The 25,858-nt window shown below is 40.7% G+C and overlaps 1 protein-coding gene across 5 annotated transcripts; it reads right to left on the reverse strand.

Annotated features, from left to right (window-relative positions):
- Window positions 1–738: 738 nt before the first annotated feature.
- GTF2H2 (general transcription factor IIH subunit 2) lies at window positions 739–25,197 on the reverse strand. Of its 5 annotated transcripts, none has more exons than XM_073344322.1 (16): window positions 24,607–25,195; window positions 23,893–23,990; window positions 23,735–23,812; window positions 22,237–22,273; window positions 21,398–21,484; window positions 19,000–19,050; window positions 18,371–18,425; window positions 17,326–17,431; window positions 15,284–15,374; window positions 15,044–15,131; window positions 14,262–14,369; window positions 12,926–12,989; window positions 9,702–9,805; window positions 2,105–2,207; window positions 1,806–1,845; window positions 739–1,143 (listed from the first exon to the last, which is right to left on the reverse strand). In XM_073344322.1, exons 2-16 carry the CDS (start codon window positions 23,946–23,948, stop codon window positions 1,024–1,026), a joined length of 1,188 nt encoding a protein of 395 aa, XP_073200423.1. In that variant the 5' UTR covers window positions 23,949–23,990; window positions 24,607–25,195; the 3' UTR covers window positions 739–1,023. The 5 variants fall into 5 exon arrangements, with proteins under 5 accessions (XP_073200423.1, XP_073200424.1, XP_073200425.1 ...); XM_073344323.1 differs by lacking the exon at window positions 24,607–25,195 and adding an exon at window positions 24,434–24,600; XM_073344324.1 differs by lacking the exon at window positions 24,607–25,195 and adding an exon at window positions 24,089–24,222.
- Between the last annotated feature and the right edge of the window lie 661 nt (window positions 25,198–25,858).

Genomic DNA, 25,858 nt, shown 5'->3' on the forward strand with positions numbered 1-25,858 from the left:
GCAGCGTGCACTGTGGCAAAAGTCATTCTGCAATCTGTTAACAAGAGAGTTCTCTGTAAGACCTCAGCTAATGTACCACGCACAATTTTTGGCACCATAAGATGTGATCAAATTGGAGAATCTAGAGAACAACAGAAGTTCAGGTTTAGAAAACATGATTTATGAGAAAAGGTTGAAAGAACTGGGCACATTTAGTCTAAACTGAATAGAGACTGGATAACCTTTTACATATTTGAAGGAGTGTTTCTTATATGTAAGATCAGTTATTCTACCACAGGTAATAGTAGTAATCAGCTTAGTTTGCAGCAAAGGAGATTTAGGTTAGATATTAAGAAAAACTTTAACTATAAGAATAGTTAAACTCTGGCACAGGTTACCGAGGAAGGTTGTGGAATACCCATCCTCAGAGGTTTTTAAGAACAGGTTAGACAAATGTGTCAAGGATGGCCTAGGTATACTTAACCCTGCCTCAACATAGGAGGATGGACTAGATAACTATTTGAGGTCCCTTCCAGCCCTGCATTTCTATGTTTAGAAAGTTTATCCTGCGAGTCTGTCACAAAGTACTTGGATAAGTTCTTATAATAAAAGATTTGTTTCTACTATAATTTAAAAAATTCTATCCCAAGGGTAGAAAAACCATGTTTAAGTATAATATATTTGATTGGTTCATGTTTGTTTCATAACTTGTAAAAAAAACTGTTTTAGCATACAAATCAATTTTTATCACTTTTCCACACACTTACAGATTTACACTTTATTTAGCATGACTCAAGTAAGTCAAAGGCTTTCAAAACAAGTTAGGGAAATGAATCAGATGATGCAGATATTTTTATAAACATTAACCAGAAGAATTTAAATATTCCAATTCTATACATTAACTAAAAAGTGGGTTTATTACCACATTCATCTAGGTATTTCTTCTTGTTTTTGAGTTGCCTTACTGAAGTCTGTGGTTGAATAGTCTAATTTGACTCTGTGCAAGAATGAAACAGGTAGGACAATCTCTACAAACACCTGGTATCATACACCCAGAGGAGCAGGATCCTTGTGAATGCAGCCAGGACAGCAGTGCAGAGAATCATGAACAAATAAGTCACATTCCATACAAAATACATTCTGGCAGACTTTACAGATGTAAACCTGAGTGAAAAGATTAAAAAATTAAGTTAAATTTTCAAATACAAATATCCCTGTTTATTACAGTAATGCAATAGAGTACTGTAAACAAAAAACTATGTTGCATATTTACATCAAATTAAAGTTTCCAATATGAAAAGACAGTATCTTTCAGGCTAAATATAGCTTAGATTCAATCCGAATAAACTATAAATTGTGTTTCTTATTAAACTAAGAGTTGCCCAAATTCTCACCCTTAAAAAACCCATCACTGTAATAACTTGGGAATCCTAGGAGTACTACAGCTAACATATGTTTAAAAAATAAGTACGGGTTACATTAAAGAGTTCTACAACTATAAGCATTGTGTCTGACAAAGCTCATTTTTCTCTAATTTTACTCTACTCGTTAGAGACTCCCACCATCCTTATGCCCAGAGGTGGGAACAGGACTCATTCTTAGCCCTGTCAACTTTTTGAGCAAGAGCAGCAGCACACCTGAGTCTCTGGACATTCCTTTACCTCAAGTGTGCTGATTTGCAGTCGAAAAAGTGAGAAGCTAGGACTGAGAATTCAATCTAGCCAACATGATGGTCTCCATACAGGTTTTTTGTCATGATGACCTTCACAAAGATTAAATTACATTAAGAAGCAGTGTGCAAATTACATTACATTTTAATAACTTACATGTTGATCTTTAATCTCCCCTTGGCAGCCTTGACAATAGCTATGAAACAGAAGTCAATATTTTTATTGAAAGCAGAGAAAAAAATTGTTAAACAACACCATTTTACACAGTCATTTCTTATACAATTATTTGATATCCATTTCTGTAATTTAAAGGACAAATCACAGCCATTTAACTTAACATGCACTAGTTCTACCACTACTAAAGAAATCATTGCCAACTTATCTTATTTTCAAAACAAAAGATGAAATCTGTAAGGGCTCAAGTTGATTCTTTATAGCAGGCATGATTTACATACCGTTCTCCTTTATATTCTTCCAGTGTAATTTCTTGAAAGGCATCCAAAGGAAACAGGTGATGGTAAGACCGAGCCAGATGGGGTGCAGAGACTAATGTAAGACCTTGAATGTCAAAATAAAAAAAAAGACCAAAAAAAATCATCTGTCAAGATAAAGCAAAATATTTGATTTCATGAATACAGGAAAATTTCTGCCTCAGTCCACATAGAATTTAAAAATCTCTTAAGAATTAGAAGTTATACAATTCCATTCTGTTCCATCTAGGTTAGTGATTGCAGAGGTTTACAAAAGTATACTAATGACTTCTTTTGAGGGTTGGTGAATTATTATTTTAATTCTATAATAAAAATATAACTATGCCCAAGCCCTTCAATGAAGGCAAATTACACCTTTCCTCCAGCACAAGTGATATTTCCACTATACTATCTAACTATATTGGTTGCTAAAGGAATCCCTTTTTGGATATGTATGTATGCCAATCAAGTGAATATAAAAGATACTGGAATACAAAAGAAATGGAGTCTGATCAAATTCTGATTCATCCCAAATTCCCACTGTCCTCAACAAAAGTTTCAAGCACACAAGGAATTCAGCATCCAGTCTATGACACAACCGTCTGTTATGGTATTGCTTTCTACACACTGTAGCCCGGAGAGCGTCAAACTTATTTGATACCCAAGACTATAGAATTAAGGACAAGTTCTGCAACAGGCACAATTGAGTTTTTCTACATCCCAATAGCTTAAGGATTTGTTTTGTTGTTGCTTACCATTATATGTAAAGAATCATCGGAATATAAGGCTGGAAGGACCTTGAGAGGTCACCTAGTCCAACACCCTACATTGAAGCACGATCAAATATACCTAAAACCATACCTAACATTTATTTTGTTTAACCTGTTCTTAAAAACCTTCAACAGGGATTCTACAAACTCCCTTGGAAGCCTATTCCAGTACTGTCTAACTAGAAGGATAGTTCTTCCTAATATCTAACTTAAATCTCCCTTGCTGCAGTTTAAGTCCATTACTTCTTGTCCTATTTTCAGTGGATATGGAGAACAATTGATCATCATCCTCTTTATAACAACCCTTAATGTATCTGAAGACTATCAGGTTCCCTCCCCCCAAGTCTTCTTTTCTTAGGATTAGAAATGCCCAGTTTTTTTTAACCTTTCCTCATAGTGTTCCACGTTTTCAGTTTTTACCAATTTTCACTGATAAATTACCAGGTTTATTGAAGGTGTTCAGTTTTTACTGATTTACACCCCTTTATCAATCCACTCAGTATTTTTTCAGGTACTTATTTTTGTTAAACACTAACGCTTTATGCGATTGTTGTGTCCTGCAGCTCTGAAACTGAAGCAGTTCCACAGTGTAAAACACAGTGCACACACGGTAGAGGTTGGAAAATTAAACATTAATATCGTGCTACGATTGGCTCACAAGGAAACACTACCTGTCCACTTCTTTCTGTTCATTTAGTGTGGCACTGAATTTAAACAATCAATCCTCCACAGATAAAGATATGTAATGGCCCCTATGTACCTGGTTATCTCCGTTACTACCAATCTCCTTATGGGTTTGGATAGACAGGTCTGGGTTCTTCAGGATCCCCACACAGCCAGTCTTACCCTTTCTGTGGCTGGTTCCACACTACCCCCAAAATGGTTTCTCCCCACTCCAAGGCTCCCAGGAATGGGCATCTCATTCCCTATTGATCAAGCTCGCTCTTCTTCCCAGGCTTTCCCTTGTCAATCATTTGACTGCCTCTTCCTCTGAGCAGACATGCCTGCAATCCTTCCCCAAACCAACAGGGGCCCCTGTTGTTCTACACAAAAAGAAAAGGAGTACTTGTGGCACCTTAGAGACTAACCAATTTATATGAGCATAAGCTTTCATGAGCTACAGCTCACTTCATCGGATGCATACTGTGGAAAGTGTAGAAGATCTTTTATACACACAAAGCATGAAAAAATACCTCCCCCCACCCCACTCTCCTGCTGGCAATAGCTTATCTAAAGTGATCACTCTCCTTACAATGTGTATGATAATCAAGGTGGGCCATTTCCAGCACAAATCCAGGATTTAACAAGAACGACTGGGGGGGGTGGCGGGGGGTAGGAAAAAACAAGGGGAAATGTTTTTTTTACCTTCAAGGTAACCTATTTCCCCTTGTTTTTTCCTACCCCCCCCCCCCCAACGTTCTTGTTAAACCCTGGATTTGTGCTGGAAATGGCCCACCTTGATTATCACACACATTGTAAGGAGAGTGGTCACTTTAGATAAGCTATTACCAGCAGGAGAGTGGGTTTAGATAGCTTTTGCCAGCAGGAGAGTGGGGTGGGGGGAGGTATTTTTTCATGCTTTGTGTGCATAAAAGATCTTCTACACTTTCCACAGTATGCATCCGATGAAGTGAGCTGTAGCTCACGAAAGCTTATGCTCAAATAAATTGGTTAGTCTCTAAGGTGCCACAAGTCCTCCTTTTCTTTTTGCGAATACAGACTAACACGGCTGTTACTCTGAAACCTGTTGTTCTACACAGTATCTCTCCTCTCTCCCACTTGGTTGCCTAGCAGACTCAAGTCTGCCCTTGGCTCTCCCTTCCCAGGGGAAGGGTATGCCTCTCCCTGAACTACCAGCACATAGAGTCCCAGAAGCTTAGGTAAGCTCCTTGGGGGCTATAGATAGACAAGGTAAAAAGGTAAACATGGGATGAAGACGCAAACCTATGCGGAATACCAATAAGCAAATCAGTGCTTAGACATTTTCAAGAAAGGTAAAGATGGGACTGAGGAGGATGCATTGTGCTGCAAGTACTGCGGAACAGAGGTCAGTGCTCGTGCTGACAGAATAAAGGGACATGTTGAAAGCAAGCGACACAAGAAGCTTAAAGAAGGAAAGCGAGCTTCCGGATAAACAGTCAATACCAGGAGCTTTTACCAGGGCTTTAATGAAAGAGAAGGCACAGCATGATTGTGTCAATTAATTTGTGCGTGCTCTTTCTTTTGCTGGACAACTGCTGTTAATAGCAGAGGGACCTATTGATGACTTTGTGCAACAATACTGTCCAGCTGCAAAAACCCTTCCTAATGCAGACAACCTCACTCGTAAGCACCTGAAAGAAAACGACAATGCTTTAGCACCTACACTGATGGAACAGATTGACGGAAATGTGGAGTCTAGTCTGATTTGTGATGAGTCTCCTGACACTTTGGACCATCCAGTTCTTGGCTTTTTGTTCTCATTTTTTTATTTCAAAGCAAATAAACCCACATTGTTTTGTGCTGATGTGACATTCATCCCTCTGCTGACAGCGGTTTTGTTGACACAACAATAACTGACATGTTTGATATGTACCAACTAGGGAAAACGTGGCCACAACTAATACAGATTCTGCTTCCTACATGACTACGTTTGCACAGGAGATTAAACTCAATCAGAAACCGGAGCTGCTGCGTATTACCAGTCCAGCTCATCTGAGTAATACTGTGCTGTCAGCAGCTACTGCTACAGAGAAATGAAAGATGTGAAATTTTGTATCACTGGATTCAGGGCCATTTTCAAGCTTGCAAACAAACTGAAGGCTTTGTTTAACACAGTGCGAATTGAGTGCAGAGCCAATTGCCAATTAACTACCCCTGTGTTGTGCCACATTGGTGGATGAGCTTGTATTTCGGTGCTTGTTATGTAAATAACACATGGACTGTGCTAATGTATCTTCTAGATCATCCTGAGTTTGTTGGTTCTAAAGCAGAAACTCTGAAGAGACTGACAAATAACCAAAATAAGTGCTAGATTCTGCACACCAAGGTAATATTCATTGTTGAAAACTTAGAGTCACTGTGTGACACACAGAAAACACTCAAATTTTCTCCAACTACTGCCGTTTGCCAATAAAGATATTGACCCGATCCTGAGAACCAAAATCTCAGCTGAACTGAGCATAAAAGCTGCAGGAGAAACATATGGCAAGAAAACCATCTATTTCTGGAAATCCTTCCCACCCTGGAACACAAGAAAAATCAAACAAGCACTCAAAACCTTCAGCACAACACAGCCAGAAATAGGAGATGACTGTGGCCTATAATCTGAACCCCCAAAGTGTTTGGTGCCAAAGATTCTTTTTGGAATGTCGTCCGGTATTGCACCCCTTCCTCAAGATGAATTTTGCAGCAGAATATGACAGTTATGCCAGAGTATTTCAACCACTGGCCACTAAAGATAAAATTTCAAATCTGAAAGGGGCATTTACTAATTCCATGAACTTGCCTAACAACCCTGACAATACGTAACTGGATGTTCTGGCTTTTTAGAACAACAACATCAAAACACACTTCCCAACTTCAGCAAAGTGGCACAGCAAGTTATGAGTGTATCCCCTGGATCTACTGATGCAGAGTGCATATTTTCAAAATTGGACTAATTCCATGACTGCAAGAGGCTCAACACGAGTGAAGATACTTTGAAGAAAATTATACAAGCGTACGCAAACCAGGATTTCTGGGAAAAACTACAAGCTCTGAGAGACACAAAATATACCTTTGTACATTTAAAAAAAAAAGTTTAAATTATACGGTAGTAAAATGTGTATATTAGAAAAGTTTTTGGGTATTTCCTCCCCTCCCCCCTTTCTCCTCCTCCCGCCCATCCAATTTTTCCCAAAATTTTTTAACCTGATTTCATCCCGTTTTTAAGGTTTGGAAAATAAACGCTGAAAAATTCCCAGTTTTTTTTTTTTTTTAAACAAATAAAAACTGAAAACACGAAATACTCATAGGTCAGGTTTTCTAACCATTTATCATTTTTGTTACTCTCCACCAGAGCCTCTGCAATTTGTTAATATCTTTCTTAAAGTGTGGCACTCAGAACCGGACTCCAGCTGAGGCCTCATCAGCACCAGACAGGACAGTTACCCCCCAAGTCTTACACTTGTTCATTCACCGCAGAACTACATTAGCCTTTTTTTGCAACTGTATCATATTGTTGACTCATATTCAATTTGTGATCCACAGTAACCCCTGATCCTTTTCAGCAATATTATCGCTTAGCCAGTTATTCCCCATTTTATAGTTGGGCATTTGATTTTGTATTCCTAAGTGCAGTACTTTGCACTTGTCTTTACTGAATTTCATCATGTTGATTTCAGGCCAATTCTTCAATTTGTCAAGGTGGTTTTGAACGCTAATCCTGTCTTTCAAAGTGCAAGCAACCTCCCGTACTTAAGTGTCATCCACACATTTTATAAGCATACCCTTCACTCCATATCCAAGTCATTAATGAAAATACTGACCAGAACTGATCCCAGGACACAACCCTGGAAGACCCCACTAGATATGTCCTCCCAGCTTGACAGTAAACCATTGATAACTATTATTTGAATATAGTCTTTCAACCAGTTATGCACCTTATAGTAATTTCATCAAGGCCACATTTCCCTAGTTTGCTTATGAGAATGTCATGTGGGACTGTGTCAAAAGCCTTACTAAAAATCAAGATAAATCATGTCTACTTCTTCGCTGCCCTGCCACCCTCCCGCCCCCACTCATTAGGCCAGTACCCTTGTCAAAGAAGGAAATTACATTGGTTTGGCATGAATTGTTCTTAGCAAATCCACACTGATTACTTTATTACTGATAAACCTATTATACTCTAGGTGCTTTAAAATTGATTGTTTAAAAATTTGTTCCAATATTTTTCCAGGTATCAAAGTTAGGCTGACTGGTCTCAAGGGTGAAAGTAGCTTAAATCTCTTACTGCTACACAGGGCTGTTGGGTCCCTGAGCAAGGTGGGGGGCGGCTCTGGGCCCCTGGAAGGGACGGGGCCTCGGACAGAAGGGGCATAGCCAGTGACACTGGAACAATTTTTAGGGTGGGGGTGCTGAGCTGCACCCCCTCACCCCTGCCCTGTCCGCGCCCCTCACTGCCCCAGGCTGGGACCATAGCTAGGGGCGGCTGTGAAGGCCAGAGCCAGGACCAGAGCCCCATGGCCAGGACCCCAAGTAGCAGCAGAGCCCCCAGGGCCAGCGCCTGGAACCCTGGATGAGGGGCCGGCAGCTGAGACCTGCAGTGGGGCCCCCGGGTGGGAGGCTGACGGCTGGGACCCCAACACGGGGCCACTCTGGGCACAAAGCGTGGGGGTGCTGTGGCACCTCCCACACTCCTACTTCCCACACCTATGGGCAGGACTGGGGGCCAGCCACCTGCAGCGCTGCCTGGGGCTCCAGCCACTGCTGCAGTAGTGGTGGCCAGGAGCCCTGTGTTCTTTTAAATAGCCGAGCCCCAGGGCAGCTGCCCCTTTTGCCCCTGCCGATATGGTCCTTAAAGCACTGCCACGGCAGCACTTTAATTTCAGCTATGTACCAGCCCATACCAGCGGCCACTTTCTTACTGGTACACCGTACTGGCTTACTTTCACCTCTGACTGGTCTATAATTCCCTGGGCCCCCTTTTTAAAAAACAGGTACTATCTTCACCCTTCTCTATTCCTCCCCCATCCTCCATGAGTTCTCAAAGATAATTACTAATGGTTGCAAAATTCGTTCAGGTAATTCCTTAAGGTACCCTAGGGTGCATTTCATCAGGCAATGCCAATATGAATACATATAAATATTCTTTAACCAGTTCTTTCCCTATTTTGGTCTGCAATCCTTCTTCCTTGTTGTTAATATTAATTGTGTTAAGTATCTGGTCACAACTTATCTTTTCAGTGAAGACGGAAGAAATAGGCATTAAACACCTCAGCCATCTCAATGTGATCCATTATTAGCTCTTCTTCCCTGCTAAGTACAGGATTTACACTTTTTCTTGCTCCTAATGTCTTTATAAAACCTCTTCTTGTTGCCTTTTATTGTCCCTTGCTAGGTACAATTCATTTTGTGCCTTAGTCTTTCTGATTTTGTGTGTGTGCTATTCTTTTGTACTTTCCTTAGCAATTTGTCCATGTTACCATTTTTTGTAGGATTCCCTTTTGATTTTCAAGTGCAGCCAAAGTGGCCTCTTATTATCCTTCATATCTTTCCATCACATCAGGATAGTTTGCTGTTATGCTTTTAATATTGTCTCGGAGAAGCTGCTAGTTCTCCTGAACTCATTTATCCCTTACATTTTCCTCCCATGGGACCTTACCTTCCAGTTCTCTGAGTTTGTCTAAGTCCTTATTCTGCTGCTCTCCTCCCTTTCCTTAGAATCATAAAATCTATCGTTTCATGATCATTTCACCCACATTGCCATCAACCTTCAGATTTGCAATCAATTCCTCCCCGATAGTTAGAAGCAAGTCTAAAATGGTGTTCCCCTGGTTACTTCCACCATCTTCTGAAACAAAATGTTGTCCCCAATACATTACAAGAATTTTTGGGACATTTTGTGTTTTGCCATATTGCTTTTCCAAGAGATGCCTGGGTAATTAAAGTCCCCCATTCCTACCAAGTCTGATGTTTTCCTTATTTCTATAATTTGTTCTAGAAATGCTTCATTCACCTCCTTCTCCTGATTTGCTGGTCTAGTAGACCCCCTCCCATTACATCATCTCTCTGTTTTCCCTCCTTTTGTTTTCACCAAGTCTATATACTTTGTGTTGTTTTTTCATACTCACCACAGATTTTGCATTCCACAGGGAGTTCACAGTATTTGGCTCTACACTGGGGACAGAAATATCCACCCAGCGTGAGACCTGGATCACTGTTGTTTTCCAAGTGCCTGGGGGTGGGGCGGGAAGAGAAGAAATCAATATTGTTGAAATCTCTTGGACAAATGTGAAACTGTTGGACAGAATTGGAGAACACACATAGAGTTTGTCACATAGAGTTTGGTGTGATGCAAAGTTGCAAATCAACCAGAAAATTCACTATTAAATACACATTTCCTTAAATGACATGGCCACTTAATTAAGTGTTATAAGAAAACACCAACACTTTACCAGGGTCTTTAATTAAATCCTGGGATTAACCTTCCCATTTCTTAAGTAGCAAAATATTCAGAAATTTATTAAGTGTTACCTAGTAGCTCAATTTCCACTGATAATGGAGTTTCTAACCCTGTGTCTCAACAACACCCAAGAATAGGGAAATGTCATAAGGAGTTCAATAAGCTTTTTGAAATGTGATCCAAGATCTAATGGTTTAAAGAAATCTTTTTTCTAGAGAGGAAATTTATGCTTGATTTGGCCACCTCAGAAGCCAGAACCTTGCTTTCCCTCCATAACAGAAGATTAATTTTCCTCCCACAACTGAAATTTCCTTTACCTCTAGAAAGTGACTTTATAAAAGGCATCCACTATATTATAGTCATAATTTTTCCACACACAGAGAAACTCTCATTTGGACTTAAAAACAAAAGATATGCATTTTAATTCTCTCATGGAGTATACACTGTTCTTCTTCGAGTGATTGCTCATATCGATTCCAATTAGGGTGTGCGCATGCCACGTGCACAGTCATTGGAAAGTTTTTCCCCTAGCAGCACCCGGTTTGGCTGTGGAGCCTCCTGGAGTGGTGCCTCCATGGCACTCAATATATGACCCCCCAACCCAGCACCTCCTCAGTTCCTTTTTACCGCCAGTGACAGTTGTTGGAACTGTGGTGACTGGCTTAGCAAGCTCTCCTCGTTTTCCCTAGCCTTTCTGTGTAGTGTAGTTTTAGAGTTATTTCTAGTTTAGTTTACTGCAGTTATGATCAATAGCTGTTGGGAGTGGGGATTTCCCCTCCACCCCAACTGCATTCTCCCCTTGGGGACTCAGGGCATGCCTAAGTCCCAAGGGTTCAAACTTTCAATAAGCCAATCCCAGCAGGCAACCCCCACGACGCTCGCTTAAAGGGTCTGGGGGAAGCGCACCAAGCGGACATGTGCAGGGTTTGTAAAGGGTTTCGCCCCAGAACAAAAAAAGGCAAGAGACTGCCGCCTAAAGCAGCTCCTTATGGAGGAGGTGCTGAGACCACACCCCACCCCAGCGGAGCAAGACCCGGCACCAACTTCATTGGTGTGGAGCGCTCCGGCGGCTGTAGCGGAAATGGCTCACTATGCCATCACCCAGCATGAGAGACGATGCAGCCTTCAGCAGGGCAGCACTCCAGTCTGTGATTCCATAACTCTGACCCCACCACCTAGGTAAGGCTTGGGAGTCACCTAATTGGAATCAATATGAGCAATCACTCAAAGAAGAAAAACAGTTACCTTCTTGTAACTGTTTTCTTCGAGAGGTGTTGTTCACATCCATTCCAAACCCGGCCACCTTCCCCTCTGTCAGATTTCAGAGTAACAGCCGTGTTAGTCTGTATTCGCAAAAAGAAAAGGAGTACTTGTGGCACCTTAGAGACTAACCAATTTATTTGAGCATGAGCTTTCGTGAGCTACAGCTCACTTCATCGGATGCATACCGTGGAAACTGCAGCAGATATTATATATACACACAGAGATCATGAAACAATACCTCCTCCCACCCCACTGTCCTGCTGGTAATAGCTTATCTAAAGTGATCAAGTTGGGCCATTTCCAGCACAAATCCAGGTTTTCTCACCCTTCACCCCGCCACACACAAACTCACTCTCCTGCTGGTAATAGCCCATCCAAAGTGACAGCTCTCCTCACAATGTGCATGATAATCAAGATGGGCCATTTCCAGCACAAATCCAGGTTGGAAATGGCCCACCTTGATTATCATGCACATTGTAGGGAGAGTGGTCACTTTGGATGAGCTATTACCAGCAGGAGAGTGAGTTTGTGTGTGGGGGGGTGGAGGGTGAGAAAACCTGGATTTGTGCTGGAAATGGCCCAGCTTGATGATCACTTTAGATAAGCTATTACCAGCAGGACAGTGGGGTGGGAGGAGGTATTGTTTCATGATCTCTGTGTGTATATAATATCTGCTGCAGTTTCCACGGTATGCATCCGATGAAGTGAGCTGTAGCTCACGAAAGCTCATGCTCAAATAAATTGGTTAGTCTCTAAGGTGCCACAAGTACTCCTTTCCCTCTGTCAGAGTAACTGGCAAGAAGGAACTGAGGTCAGAAGGGTCATATATTGAGCGCCATGGAGGCGCCACTCCAGGCGCTGCTGGGGGGGGGGGGGGACTTTCCGACGACTGTGCACGCAGTGCGCACACCCCTAATTGGAATGGATATGAGCAACACATCTCGAAGAACAACAGTTATGAGAAGGTGAGTAACCATTTTTTTCCTTCTGAAACTTAAAAAAAAATCCTCTACTGTCTTTTCTCACGAAGAAGGGCATTCTCTTGCTCATCAAGCTTTCAATTTCACTATACATTAACAACTAAATGAATGGAAGACTCAGTTCCAGGTATTCTTTCTTTATCAACACCATGTTTAAGGATGCTGATTTATATTATTTGCTATAGTATAGTAAAAAGTGTATACGTATTGCAGTGGCTCCTAAGGGCACCAGTCAGGGATCAGGGTTCCATTGTGTTAGGCACTATACAACCAACCAAAAGATGACGCTACCTAAAGATCTTAAAATCTAAAAGTATAAGATAAGAGACAACAGCTGCATACAAACAGATGTTAGCAGTACAAGATAAAATGAGACTATTATGAACAGTTGTATGCAGTGGCCTGAAGAGGACCTCTGTATAAGCACAAAAGCTTGTCTCTCACACCAAAAGAAGTTGGTCTAATAAAAGATATTACCTCACCCACCTTGTCTCTCATGAACAATGTCATAAGCAGTGGTCACAGCACACCTGCTGCCTACCCATTTTCATGATGTTTTGTACCTTTCAGTGCAAATACAGCATTTTCTAAGTTTATCTAGATACCACAGAGTTCTAATAATGCCTAAAAGTAACCATATTTTACTTACGCCATGCTAAATGATGGTTTAGCATCCTGATCAGAGAGAGACGCAATGGTATGTTGAGGAAACCCTTAGGAGCCAAGAAAAATATTACATCACTATATGCATTGGTAACATACAACAAACAATTTCCTATTTGAGTGGAGAAGTTAAAAAGTTAGGGGTTACTGTTTAGAATATTTCACGTTATTACAGAAATCAATGCACCTTTTCCTAGATATTAAATCCATCATGATTGTTCTCTTCCTACTTCTACCTCCAAATCTTGTATTGCATCTCCTTACAAAAACAATTTTTTTCCCCCACTTAGAGTGAAACTGACAAACCCCAATTTTTTGGCAATTACACAGAAAATTAGATGAGATAGTACAGAAGGAGAAAGAACAATGTATTAAAGGGAATTATGGTTCAAGTCAGAAATTAAGGGAAATCATTTAATGTTCAGACTTCAGAGACACGATCCTTCTGAATGCAGTGTGATGGTTAATACAATATTTTCTGGAGGTCCTAGGTAGCTTCGAGTCCTCCTCTAGTTATTATTTTTATAGCTCATCTCAACCAAGGAAATAGTTTTTTTATTTCTGTTCCCCTGATTAGACTGAAAAAACAAAAACTTAAATAATTTAATTATAAGGATTACACACAAGTGTCTACTTTTTATATATTTATTCACTTTGAGAAATGAAAGGAAAGTTGTTTTAAAATGGGGATCAAGCCTGCACAGTGGCACAGCAGCAGAACATTGTGCTGCTACTTTGGTTTAACTTCAGGCTCACACTCTTTCTTTTTCCATCAGGAGGAAGCCAAGGAGCTGATTCCAGTTGTTAGAAAGGAACATGCTGACAAGATTTCTGTTAATATATGCCCAATTTGTTAATCACATAGCAATACTGGCATGCATTTAAAAGGCTCATGGGTTTTGGCCAAGGTACAGAAGGCAGTCATCATGATAAGATGGCAAACAGAAATACAAATGGAGAGATACACTTTTCAGGTTTATCTTCTTAATATTTTACATATCACATTTTTCCACTACCGCACAAAGAAATATTGTGTAAAATTTGCTACTACCCACTTAAAATGGAGTTTTGTCTCTTTTTTGTTTTAATTTTCAATTTTTAATTTAAATAGCTAAATGGTTTGTAGGTATATTGTTAAATATATTAGAATTCAGTTTGCTAAAACTGAAAACTTAAAATGAAAACAATTATGTATCGATATGTTTTTCAGATTCCAAACAGCTTCTTTGTTCATATTATTTTAATACAGAAGACACAAAAGAGGATGTTACACCAAAGATTCTTAAATCTTGCACTTAAAATTTAATAAAATACAATCCTACCCATTCGAATAAGGGAGCATTCAGAACTTGAACTGGCAGGTGGAGGGCTAATATGATGCATCAGCAGCTCCTTATAGTGGCTTTCATCTAAAATTACATGGTATGTTCCTATCATGGAGGAAGAAAATAAATGAGTTGGCGGAGAGTCATGTATTAAGAATACGAAAACACCACAATCATAATAGCTGTTCAAATAACGAATGGGTAGTTTTACTGAGATCAGAACCATGAACAAGAAAAAAACCTGGAATATCAAGTTTAGGCAAAACTTGAAAACAGTTTAAGTAAAAATGTATAGTGCTAATAGTGCAAAATATATGGGATGTTACCTATAGTTACTACATATTTTTTTTAAATATACAAGTATGACTGTGTACCTCTAAAATGTTAGATAGAGAGAGCCTACCTTTCCCTCTCCACACTAACTTATACAATGCAATTTTTTTCCCACTAACCATTGTAGTCACGAATGGTAATACATGTTTATTAACTTTAATATGATACAGTTTACCTACAGACTTTTTCAGGTATCTTTATTTCTTTAATCATCTCTCTTCCAAATCAGCAGCTACAGTTACGTATCAAATCTACTGAATTTGTATGACTTCTTTAAACGGAGGGAGCAATTATGAAATATTCTCCTAACACAACAGTATGGTCAAAAAAATACATCCTCTTTAAACATCAAAATTTATTTTTACAAAATTGTCAAAACAGTTACTTTACTTTCAGACTTAAATGACTATTACTGATGTATATTCAGAATCAGTCTATATACTTACCACCCGTTTCTCGGGCAAGTACAGTACAAACTCGAACTTCAGCAGATAGGCCGATGACAGATACTCTGATCTTAACTGCCTTTAAGCACTTCACATACAAAAACAAAAAACACGCAAATGCATCAGCAGAACTGAAAACTGTAAAAGGTGCATACATTTTCAATTAAAAAGTAATGACAAAAAATGATGCTTCAACAACATTTTTTTTTTTTAAGTGGTACTAATTCTTCACTTCTATACCTTAATTAGATCATAGATATTAGATGGATCACATGTTGTCAGGCTACTGAAGATAATCAAAACCTCCCTGCTTGTATGTCCTGGCATGTGCCTATAGAAGGTAAAAAGATGTATATTTAAATTAGCTATAAACTAAGAATATAACAATTACATACACGTACGTTGAAGTTTGATGCTGTGTGTCCCCAAGAGTAACATTTCCTAGTACTCAGTTGTACAAAATTCAGAAAAACACATGGCTAATGCCCACAAACACTAAAGGATAACGTAAATCCCTCACAGAATTGCTCCCACAATAAGGTCATACTTTTCCAAAATCTAACCTACTGAAATGTCCCTTTCAGTTGATGGCTTGTTATAGTTCTTGAAGTTATCCCACCACAGTCCTCCAGGGATAAATTAGATTCAGTCTGAAACCACCACAACAAATCTCCGAGCACTTTTTTTAAACTTTATTCTGTGGTCAATTCAGAGATGCAAATCTATGACATCTTTCACAGAGAGCAGGGTTCTCAAAGTTTATTGTGTCTTTCTATTTCTCTCTCACTTTCACATATCAGAATACAGCAAATGCTTTAAGATGATCTATTTTATTTCATTTTCAATTCCCTATAGGAAAAAGAAATCACCATCAACTCAGACAACAAGCTTCTTGTCTTTCCTTTTCAGGCTCTTAATTTAGAACCACATTAACTAGCTGTCCTAGTAACCTACTGCAATATCCACCACCACCTTTACTCTGTCATTGTTCCTGGCCTTTCTTGCTCACCAGTCAGACTCTCCCTCAAACATCCATTCTTTCTCTCATGCCACTTATTTACCATGCAAGCTCCCTCCCAGCAAAAATCTAAAAAGCTGCTCACTTTTCATGTGATACATACAAAACTCAGCCAGATGACCTTGGCGCAAGTGGTAAGCCATGACTGTTCCTCTTCCCCCTCCTTCCTTTTCTCATACCTTTAACTAGCCCCACTCCTGCCATTCCCCCAGACCCTACCTCTACAGCCAAATTAAAAAGAAACAGTTACAAATAAAAATAGAAAACTAACAAAATTGATGGTATTTCATCATCCTGTTCATTTACCTGTCTGCTATATCCCCATTTCCAAACTTTCATCTGTTATTAGATTTTAATCTTTCTAGGACAGGGACTATGTTGTCTTCAGCTGTGTTTGTACAATACCCAGCACAAAGGGGCTTGGATCCTGAGTGGGGCCTTTACACACTATCATAATTAAAAAAATAATTCATCAATTGCTCCTTTTGCTACAGTAACCCAGGTTCCATTTGTCCTAGCCTCATAGTCAATTTCATTAAAACCTTTCCTACAGACTATTACTTACACCACTTTCCCATTTGACTTTACAGCTTTGGAGTGCACCATGGAAAGTCTGTTCATATCTGAAGAGCTGAACCACTTACTATGCAGAAAAATTTTAATATGTTCTTTGCTTTAATTAATATGCAGTTAAAAGTTCAAAATCTGCACTTTTCAGCTCTTTACATGTAACAGCTGTGGTCTTGCCTACCTCTTCAAAGAAGAGAATGAAATCATATACACAAATACTCAAAGTGTTAATTTTGGCAGTAATTGTTTCTCCAAGGTGTTGAAACTGAAGAGTGAACCAAAAGACAAGGCGACATTTGATATTTATGTTATAGATATCTAACAGTTATGTTTTGTTTATATGTTTTGATAAATACTTTGTGCTCTTATAGAAACAGAAAACCAAAGTTTCCCACTTCTTACTAGTATTAAATAATGCTTCCAATTTTTCCTAACAATTACATACTCCCATCTGAACAGCAGCATAAACAGGTTTTTGTCTGGGAATATTAAATGCTTTTTTTTTATTTTTAAATGACAATTACATTGATTGTGCGTGTACAAAGCAGAAGTTAGTTATTTGTATTGCAATAACACCTTAAAGTATCTCAGAAGGATCAGTGCAGCACTATGCAAGGCATTACTCCCAATCAACGTTTTATCAGTTTCTGTTGTTCCAAAAGAATAAAACCTATAATAACCTGCATATACTAACTTTAAAGTCTGCATGGCCAAATTTAAAGAGTTATACAGAGATGGTTCTCCATGGCAGGTCAGATCTACAGCTTTCTTCAGAGCAGTTGTATGCTTTCTTGGGTTTCCTATAAGTAAAAACAAAAAACAAAACTCACCTGAAATGGTAAGATAACAGAAGAATGTACAACTAAGTTTTTTTAAATTTATACTGATACAGTATGATATACATAAACCAAAAATATCCTTGTGTGAACTGTATCACAAATTGTTTTAGTAACAATACTATTTAGTACTTACATTGTCCTTTACATCCTCAAAGCACTGTACAAACATTAAATCACCCTCAAAGCACCTAAACAAGGTAGTAGATTGGCTAAGTAGACAAAGAGAAGTTAAATGACTTGCCTGAAGCCACACAGTTTGTTAGTGGCAGAACTTAAATCAAAAATCAAGTGTTCCTGTTTCTCAGCCTCATCTCTAATCCACTAGATCATAAGGCCTCCATTAACTACAATTGCAAAGTTAAAACAGATAACAAGGAGAGAAAGAAAATAACCAGTATCGGGAAAAAGGTATGTTTTTCATAGGATATTTGAAATATTGATGAGGGAGAAATACAGGAAGGCTGTTCCAAACAGGAAGTGCTCCGAGAAGACGGCTCTCGCACCAAGTCATGAAAATGTATATAAAAGAGGAAGTTGGTGAGAGGAAAAAAAGAGCAGAAAGGGAGGCAATAGAGAAATTCATGTGTTGGCAGTCAATACAAATTACATGCACAAAGTTATCAAGAGAAAAATCAATACTGAAATTTGATTGCTGCTCTTAAACATACATATATTTATATTTCTAAGCATAAGTAGACTCCCTGACCAATCAGAAATTTATCTCAAAACAGACTACTATCCTGCAATTAGATCCACTAACATGGACCCCTACATCCTTCTGGTGCTCTACTAACTTTATTAGGGTCTGTCTGTATGGAATAAGTTGCAAGATCAGAGCTGTAGAGTGCAACAGTTATGATGACAATGATTCTCTAATACAAAAGGATACTTCTTTCCTACCTGAAAGTTCTGTCAGCTTTTCAGCTCTTTTACTCTTAGTTACAATTATACCAATCTGCAAGAAATAGTTCTATTAGTGAGTTACAAACAATTTGATCTACATTCTTCGTATACCCGATGTATTGTTAGATAGATCTTTTTGGATCAGTGCTTACAATACCTACATCTTTCTCTGCAGGCTTTCTTTCCAAGCACAGTAATTTGAAACCAGCTCTCACCTTGAGATACAGGAAATTACTAGCACAACTCCCTTTGTATTAAGATGAAAATATATTCTTAATTCTTCACCCTATTGGTACCTCAAGCCCTTAAAGACTAAAATGTCTCTTTACATCTTCTTCCTGTCTTTAAGAATGCAATTCCAAATCCTAATTGTGTTAGCATTTGTACTTCAGAAAAACTGTAAATCAGTATTCAATTGATTTCTCATTCTCACCATTTAATAGGAAAAAAAATTTACACAAGATCAGGAGAGAAAGAGGAAAAGACTACTACTAATTTAAAATAATCTGTTGGAAAATTATTAAAATTAAATGAAAACTTCAAAATAGTTCTTCCAACTTTCTTTTCAGACAACTTCTTAATCAGTAACAATGAATCTCGTTTCCAACACAGGTGTACATACCTACCTGACTAATAGGATTTTGGTCAAAGTATTCTTCAACAAAATATTCCAATAACTATAAGAAAAAGTTCTGAGTATTAGATAATTCAATACATTAGTCATTTCATATCTCTTAAAATGATAGTACAGTACTAATAAAACCATTTAGAACTTTTATAAACACCCTAATCCTCCACCTCTACACTCCTTGGGTGCATAGTACCCTTCAGAAACTTTAGAAAAAAATCTCAGTTTACATTAAGTATATGGTAACTATACTAGTGTTATTTCTGCAGCAAATTTAAAATAGATCTAACAGTATTAGTTAGAATTAAGACAACAGCTGAAATTTTAATCTGTAATACAGATCAGTGGTAATGATTATTGAGTTATTTTCTGTGACCAATAATCTAGTTAGCAAAAATTAAGGTCCCAATGCTGCAAACGGTTGTACAACTTTAAGCATGTGTGTATACCAATTAAGTCACTGGCATTATTCACGTCCGTAAAGTTAAACACATGTAACTGTTTGCAGGAATAGATCCGGGACTAAGTCATATTCAGCCAAACTTATTCCACCTTCCATATGACTCAAATTCACTAACCAAAACTAAGCAGTATTTTGGTTAACACATGGAAGATTAGCGTTATTTTGAACAGAGGGTCTTCCCCATTCACACAAAAGAAATACTGATAATTACTTAATTTTTTTAAAAAAAGCTCTGAAGTTTAAACAAAGTGTGTTCCCCTAATTCACACCAAGGACTCTACATTATCGATACTTCTGAACACATGGAAGATATTACAGCAGTGGTGGGCAACCTGCAGCCCACATGCGGCCCATCAGGGTAATCTGATTGCATGCCATAGGACATTTAGCTGACGTTGACTGTTTGCAGGCACGGCCCCCCACAGCTGCCAGTGGCTGCAGTTTGCCGTTCCCAGACAATGGGAGCTGCAGGAAGCAGCGGGCTGCAGGGACATGCTGGCTGCCGCTTCCCGCAGCTCCCATTGGCCAGGAACAGAGAACTGCGGCCACTGGGAGCTGGGGGGGCTGTGCCTGCGGACAGTCAACGTCAGCAAAATGTCCTGTGGCCCGCAATCAGATTACCCTGATGGGCTGCAGGGGGTCCATCACTGTATTACAGGGAAAAGAGGAAAACAGAGTATTTGATTCAGCAAAATACGAAAGTTTTGCCTATGTTAGCTAAAATTGTTGCTATAAATACGGCACATAATAAAATGTTTTATTTGTATAGGAAATCAGAATGATACACATTTTAAAACATAATTTTAATGCTTAGTTATTATCAGGGCAACATCTTATCTCCATCAAGTTCAGTCCACTGTAGTCGTCATACCTATCTAAATTGGAATAAGTCACTATCACAGACTCAAGCAGGACCTGAAGCATATTTTCAGTACAAAATATTAAAATTTATTTTTAAGAAGTGTAAAGTGTATTTGTTCTCTTTCCACTGCATGCTATGGGTGATACCCCCCGTCTGCTAATTCCCACATTCTTTGTATGGCACTTTCTGTTGTTTAAACATCTCCAAAGCCCTCCTAACGTTATTATTATTACTCTTACTTCTGTTGTGTCTAATGATGCCAAACAGTCCCATTGTACTAGTTACTGTACAAAACAAACACAAAGACAGCCTTTACCTCACAGAGTTTGCAACAGTGTTTCCCAAATCAGTGTTCCCTACCCACCAGTGGATTACAGGAATATTCTAGACGGATCACCACAACCAGGGGCAGACTAACCCATCACTGCACAGCCTAGCCAAGCATTCACTTCTCCCAGCCTGGTGAAAGTTGGGGGTTGGAGAGCAAGCTCACCCCATACTCATTCCACAGTGGCAGCTCCTCTCCCGTGGGGCTGAGCCCAGCTCCCTATTCCAGGTGTTGCTACCTGGTATATGGTATTGCAGTGCCACCCACTCAAATTTGGTCACCATGGAGGGGAAGCAAGGCCAAATTTGAGAGAGAGGTGCTGCGCTCCTGTGCACCAGGTCACAACATCTGGAGGGGGACACACCCTGGATAGGAGCTGCCACTGCAGGATCAGTGCAGGGTGTATTCACTCTCCAAACATGCCCTTCCTCTCCTAGTCCTCGCACTGGGCCGGGATTAGGGTTGCAGTGCCAGAACAGAGGGTGCAAATATGTAATAGTGGGTTGCAACAACCAACCAACCAAACATTGTTGGTGAGTCGCCTTACTACAAAGTCGGGGAATCACTGATCTACAGTTTGCAAAATATGTAAGACAAACAACAGACAAAAAGGAAAGAGGCAGATGGGAGCATTAACAGAAGTATTAGTCAAAGGTAGTTGCAATCCTGTTCGAGCCCAGATGGATGTGAGCTGCAGACATCACAACAAAGGTAGGTTAACATACTTTTGATAAAATAAATACCTTTAGGGTACAAGTAAGCCTGTTAGGTTTTAAATCTTGGTCCTCCATAGTCCTTGATCCATCTACCACCACATAAAGGTGACGCATCTGAATCATAATCATAAAGGATATTAATTCCACAAATTCTTGGTTTGAAACTAAGATAAACTTTTAAAACTCACGTGAAACAAATTTATAAGACAGTAATTTAAAATTACTGTTTATTTCAAGTACATTAAATAGAAAATATGTACAGCCTTCTCTGTCACATTGGCAATATTTAGAGTATGGAACAGCATAATGGCCTTTAAGGATTCTTTAATTGCTGCTGATTAAAGAGGTTAAGTTCCTCTCCATCCTCCTTTTACAATGTGAGCAGAGATCTTCTCCTGATAAATTATCACTGTTCTCATCCTCTCTCAAAAGGATTATGGAATAATAATATTTTGTATTTATATCGTCACTTCAACTGAGGAAGTCAGTGTTTTACAAATCAATCAGTTCTCACAACTGTTTTGAATTAAGCTAGTACCATTATGCCCATTTTACACATTGGGAAACAGACTCCAAGAGGCTGTGCGATTCAACTGTATCACAAAGCAGGGGAAATAGAACCCATGTCTCTTGAATATCAGACACTTTCAACATTTAGCATACTACACACCAATTCACGAAAGTAAAAAAAAAAAATTGTCTGTTGGGACAGAAAGAAACCTCAAACTCATGCACATCAAGTCAGTAAAAACATTTCTTAGATTTGAAGCCACTATGTTTTCTGAAGAGGGAAAACCACTTCAGTACAAATAATCTCAGACACAACAAAACTAGATATAAGAGTCAAGGGGATTATATAAACATACCATTCCAAGTCTAACTTGCCCATGGTGTTCAAAGATTCTGGTAAAAATACAGAAGAATTTGAGCTAAGACTATAACATGGGATTCTAAACAGCATCAATAACTAAGGCCAATCCTACAGTTACATTACATGCTAAATTACCCTTAACATCAATGCATTTAAAAAGGATGAAAGATTAGGTTCTAAATAGCCATACAACTAGGGCTATGAAAAACTGTGCAGGGCAGAGGCTCAGTAAAAAAACAGTGCAGTGAGTCTTATCAAATTTTAATGGAGTTATGGAGTTTTAATGGAGTTTGTTTTGAACTTCTTTGCCACTCTGAACTATTTACAAAAATATAATATATTTGAAAGTTTGGGGTTTTATGCCTTAACATCAATCTGTGAATTAAAACTAGCCTTTGCCTAGAATGTTTTTAGACACAGAATTTTAAACAACATCAATTTATAATTTGGTGCAAGTCACACAGCACTAGGTAAATATCCAGCCAGTCCAATAATGAACAGATTAAAATAATCTGTATATCAATATTTTGTTAGAGGACATACAAAGATGGATTCTGCTATTTACATTCAGTAGTCTAGTTGCAGCACACTGCACTCCACATATATAAGTTTAGGACCTAACTTCTTTGGGAGCAGAGGTATGAACCACCCAGTATCAATGCCCTTAAATAGGCTGTAGAGCAGACGTGGGCAAACTACGGCCCGGCCCCCGGGACCATCCTGCCTGGCCCCTGAGCTCCCAGCCGGGGAGGCTTGCCCCTGACTCCTCCCCTGCTGTCCCTCCTCTCTTGCAGCCTCAGCGCGCTGCAACACCAGCGCTCTGGCCCGCTGCTCCTGCCAGGCAGGACAGCAGCGTGGCTGCAAGCTCCTGCCCCTCTGAGCGGCGTGGTAAGGGGGCGGGGAGGGGTTGGATAAGGGGCAGGGAGTCCCGGGGGGCAGTCAGGGGACAGGGGGCAGTTGGATGGGGTGGAGGAGCAGTCAGGGGTCGGTTAGGGGCAGGGGTGTGGATAAGGGGTGACGTCCCAGGCGGGGGTGGTCAGGGGACAAGGAACAGGGACAGGCTGGATGGGTCGGGGGTTTTGAGGGGGGCAATTAGGGGGCGGAAAGTGGGACGGGGCAGATAGGGGGCAGGGTCCAGGCTGTTTGGGGAGGCACGGCCTTCCCTACCCAACCCCCCATAAAAGTTTTGCAACCCTGATGTGGCCCTCAGGCCAAAAAGTTTGTCCACCCCTGCTGCAGAGAAATCTCAAGTTACTCTTTCTGGCACAATTAAGTATAGACAGAATTACGGAACGGGAGGCTGAATCTAAGACATAGAATGAGGAAAAAAGGGGGAAAAGGAGAAAGTATGTTTACTTATAAATATTGCAGTATGTTTAATCTACCTGATGGGGACAATTTTTTCTCAGTGTAATTCCTCTGACTTCAACATAGTTACATCAGAGATGAGCTTTTCCTAATGTGTTCCCTGTACTTCAGAACTGACTACTTACCTTTTTCTCTTCGCCTTAAAAAGAATGTCCTCTATAGTTGCTTTCAGTGACCCAGATTCATCTTCTTTGAGAACCTCCCTACAATGAACAATTTATTACATACAAATTAGATTAAATTTTCTCTCTTAAAATAAAATAATTAATAAAACAAAGCTTACCATGTTCTTTCATAACCCCCTTCCCAGCGTTTAGTTCTTTCAGGCTCGTCATCCATGTCTGTCTATCTGTCTGTCCAAATCTGCTTGCTTACTGGATACTGTTAAGGATAAATGATTACATCCTTGTAAGCAAAGGCATTTTGATAAATTCTGTCTCATTACGTGCGATAGCACATCGGGAACTAATGCAACGTACCAGTCTCTGGGCTGACAATAAAAATGTGACTTAAGATGCTGAATTACTTGTGTCAAAACTAGGTCCCCCCAATAATACTAACACGCAAGTAGAGCTTTGCCCTGGGCATGGGCGCGCTCCTGAGCGGGCGGGGGGGGGGCGAGTGTAGACGGGCTAAATGACGCCGCGCCGGGGAACGCGTTCCGGGCGTTTATTGTGACCGGTTCGTTTTTAAGCCAATGACGCTCATTCCCACGCCCCACAGAGGGGAGGGCAGGACTGTTTTTTAAAGCAAATTAACTTTCCTAGAGAGCTAAAGGGAGTCCCGAGGGCTTGAGGCGGGGCCAGTCGGCGAGGAGCCATTACCCGGGGCCCCCGGGAGAGGCAGGGCTGAGGCTGCTGGCCCCGGGGCCTGTGCGCGGCTCTACTTTCCCCTCCGCCCCGACCTGCTCCTGCCGCCCGTGCGCCCCGCTCTCCCAGGCCGGCCGGGGGCGGGGGGGTGTCGGGGGGACGCGCGGATCCCAGCGCACGGCGCTGACCTGCCGGGACCGGGCTCGAGCTCCCCGCGGCGAATTCCCGGAACCCCCAACCTCCAACCTCAGCCGCTCGGCGCTGTTGCAACTCGTCCGACCGGCGCGCCGGGCCGCAGCAGGAACGTTCCGGCTTCAGGAAGGGCCGGCCTGGAACGGGGCGGGGAGTGGTGCCCGGCCCCCGGGGGGAACTACACGGGGGTAAGACGTGCCGTCTTCCCCCACCCCCGGCAGGCACGCGGCGCTGTGGACCAACGCTTCTTCCTCGCGCCTGGCCCCGCGCGCTCCTGTGCGAGGCTGCCGTGGCTCGGGGCCCGAGTTACCCGGGACCCCAGCACGCTCCTGGCTGCGCTGCGGCCCATGGAGCGTCCGCCCTCGTACCTCCGCGGGCCCGGCTCGGGAGGAGGCGGCTCTGAACCTGGCCCCAGACCCCACGGGGCTGGACGCTTGCCACTGGCTCTGGCAGGGGTATTGTGCTAGGCGCTGCAGCCTCCAGTGCGCGGCCGCCGTCAGTCAGGACCTTTAGGCGCGTCCAGCCTCGCACTTCCTTGGTTCCTGCGAGGGGAAACTCTCCCCAGCCAGAGCTGGCCGCTCTTGTGGCCTCTGAACCTTTGCTCTTTCACCCATTAAATTCAAAATCTGTCTGTGAAGAGACGAGGAGTTAAGTGGTTATCCCCGACCCCGGAAATAACTCAGCAGCTGGTTGGTAAACTGGGTGAAACTAAACCCAGACAAGTCAGAGCTGCTGTGAAGAAGAGGGAATCGTTTCAAATTATTTGTCACCACCACCATGACAGACTTGATGAGTACAAAACACAATATAGCTAGGAATTAAGAGACAGTGAAAAAGCCTCTGGGACATGTGAAACTCTCTTATTAGGCACCATACATATAAGCACATCACCTTGGTGCTTTGGTAACTACATTAGCTTCCAGGGAAATACCAGATTAAATTTAATGTCCTGGTCTTCACCGTCAAAGCTGTCAAAAGGATTGGACAAGTGGTCTTCAATATTGCCATTAAGCTGTGCTCTGCAAGAACAAAAGTGAGACTAGTGGGAGCTGATAGAGCACCTGATAGTTAGCCATGAAACTTCCTTAGAAGATAAGATTGGGACAAACTTTGCCACTGTCAGAATAAAATACAAGACATCTCTCTGCCATAACTAACAACATTAAAAATATTTAATAAAAAAATCCATGTGCTGGGCAAGGAGGTATTTATATCTTGAATATTCTCTTGGTTTATAGTTTGTAAAGC

This window comes from Lepidochelys kempii, chromosome 5 (assembly GCF_965140265.1).
Source record: "Lepidochelys kempii isolate rLepKem1 chromosome 5, rLepKem1.hap2, whole genome shotgun sequence".
NCBI classification, from domain to species: Eukaryota; Metazoa; Chordata; order Testudines; family Cheloniidae; genus Lepidochelys; species Lepidochelys kempii.

Coding starts and splice junctions, on each gene's coding strand:
- GTF2H2 (XM_073344322.1), bottom strand. CDS start 23,948: ATGGATGACGAGCCTGAAAGAACTAAACGCTGGGAAGGGGGTTATGAA. Junction 23,813..23,892: donor GGGGGTTATGAAAGAACATG/GTAAGCTTTGTT, acceptor TGTTCATTGTAG/GGAGGTTCTCAAAGAAGATG. Junction 1,846..2,104: donor GAAGAATATAAAGGAGAACG/GTATGTAAATCA, acceptor TCTGTTTCATAG/CTATTGTCAAGGCTGCCAAG.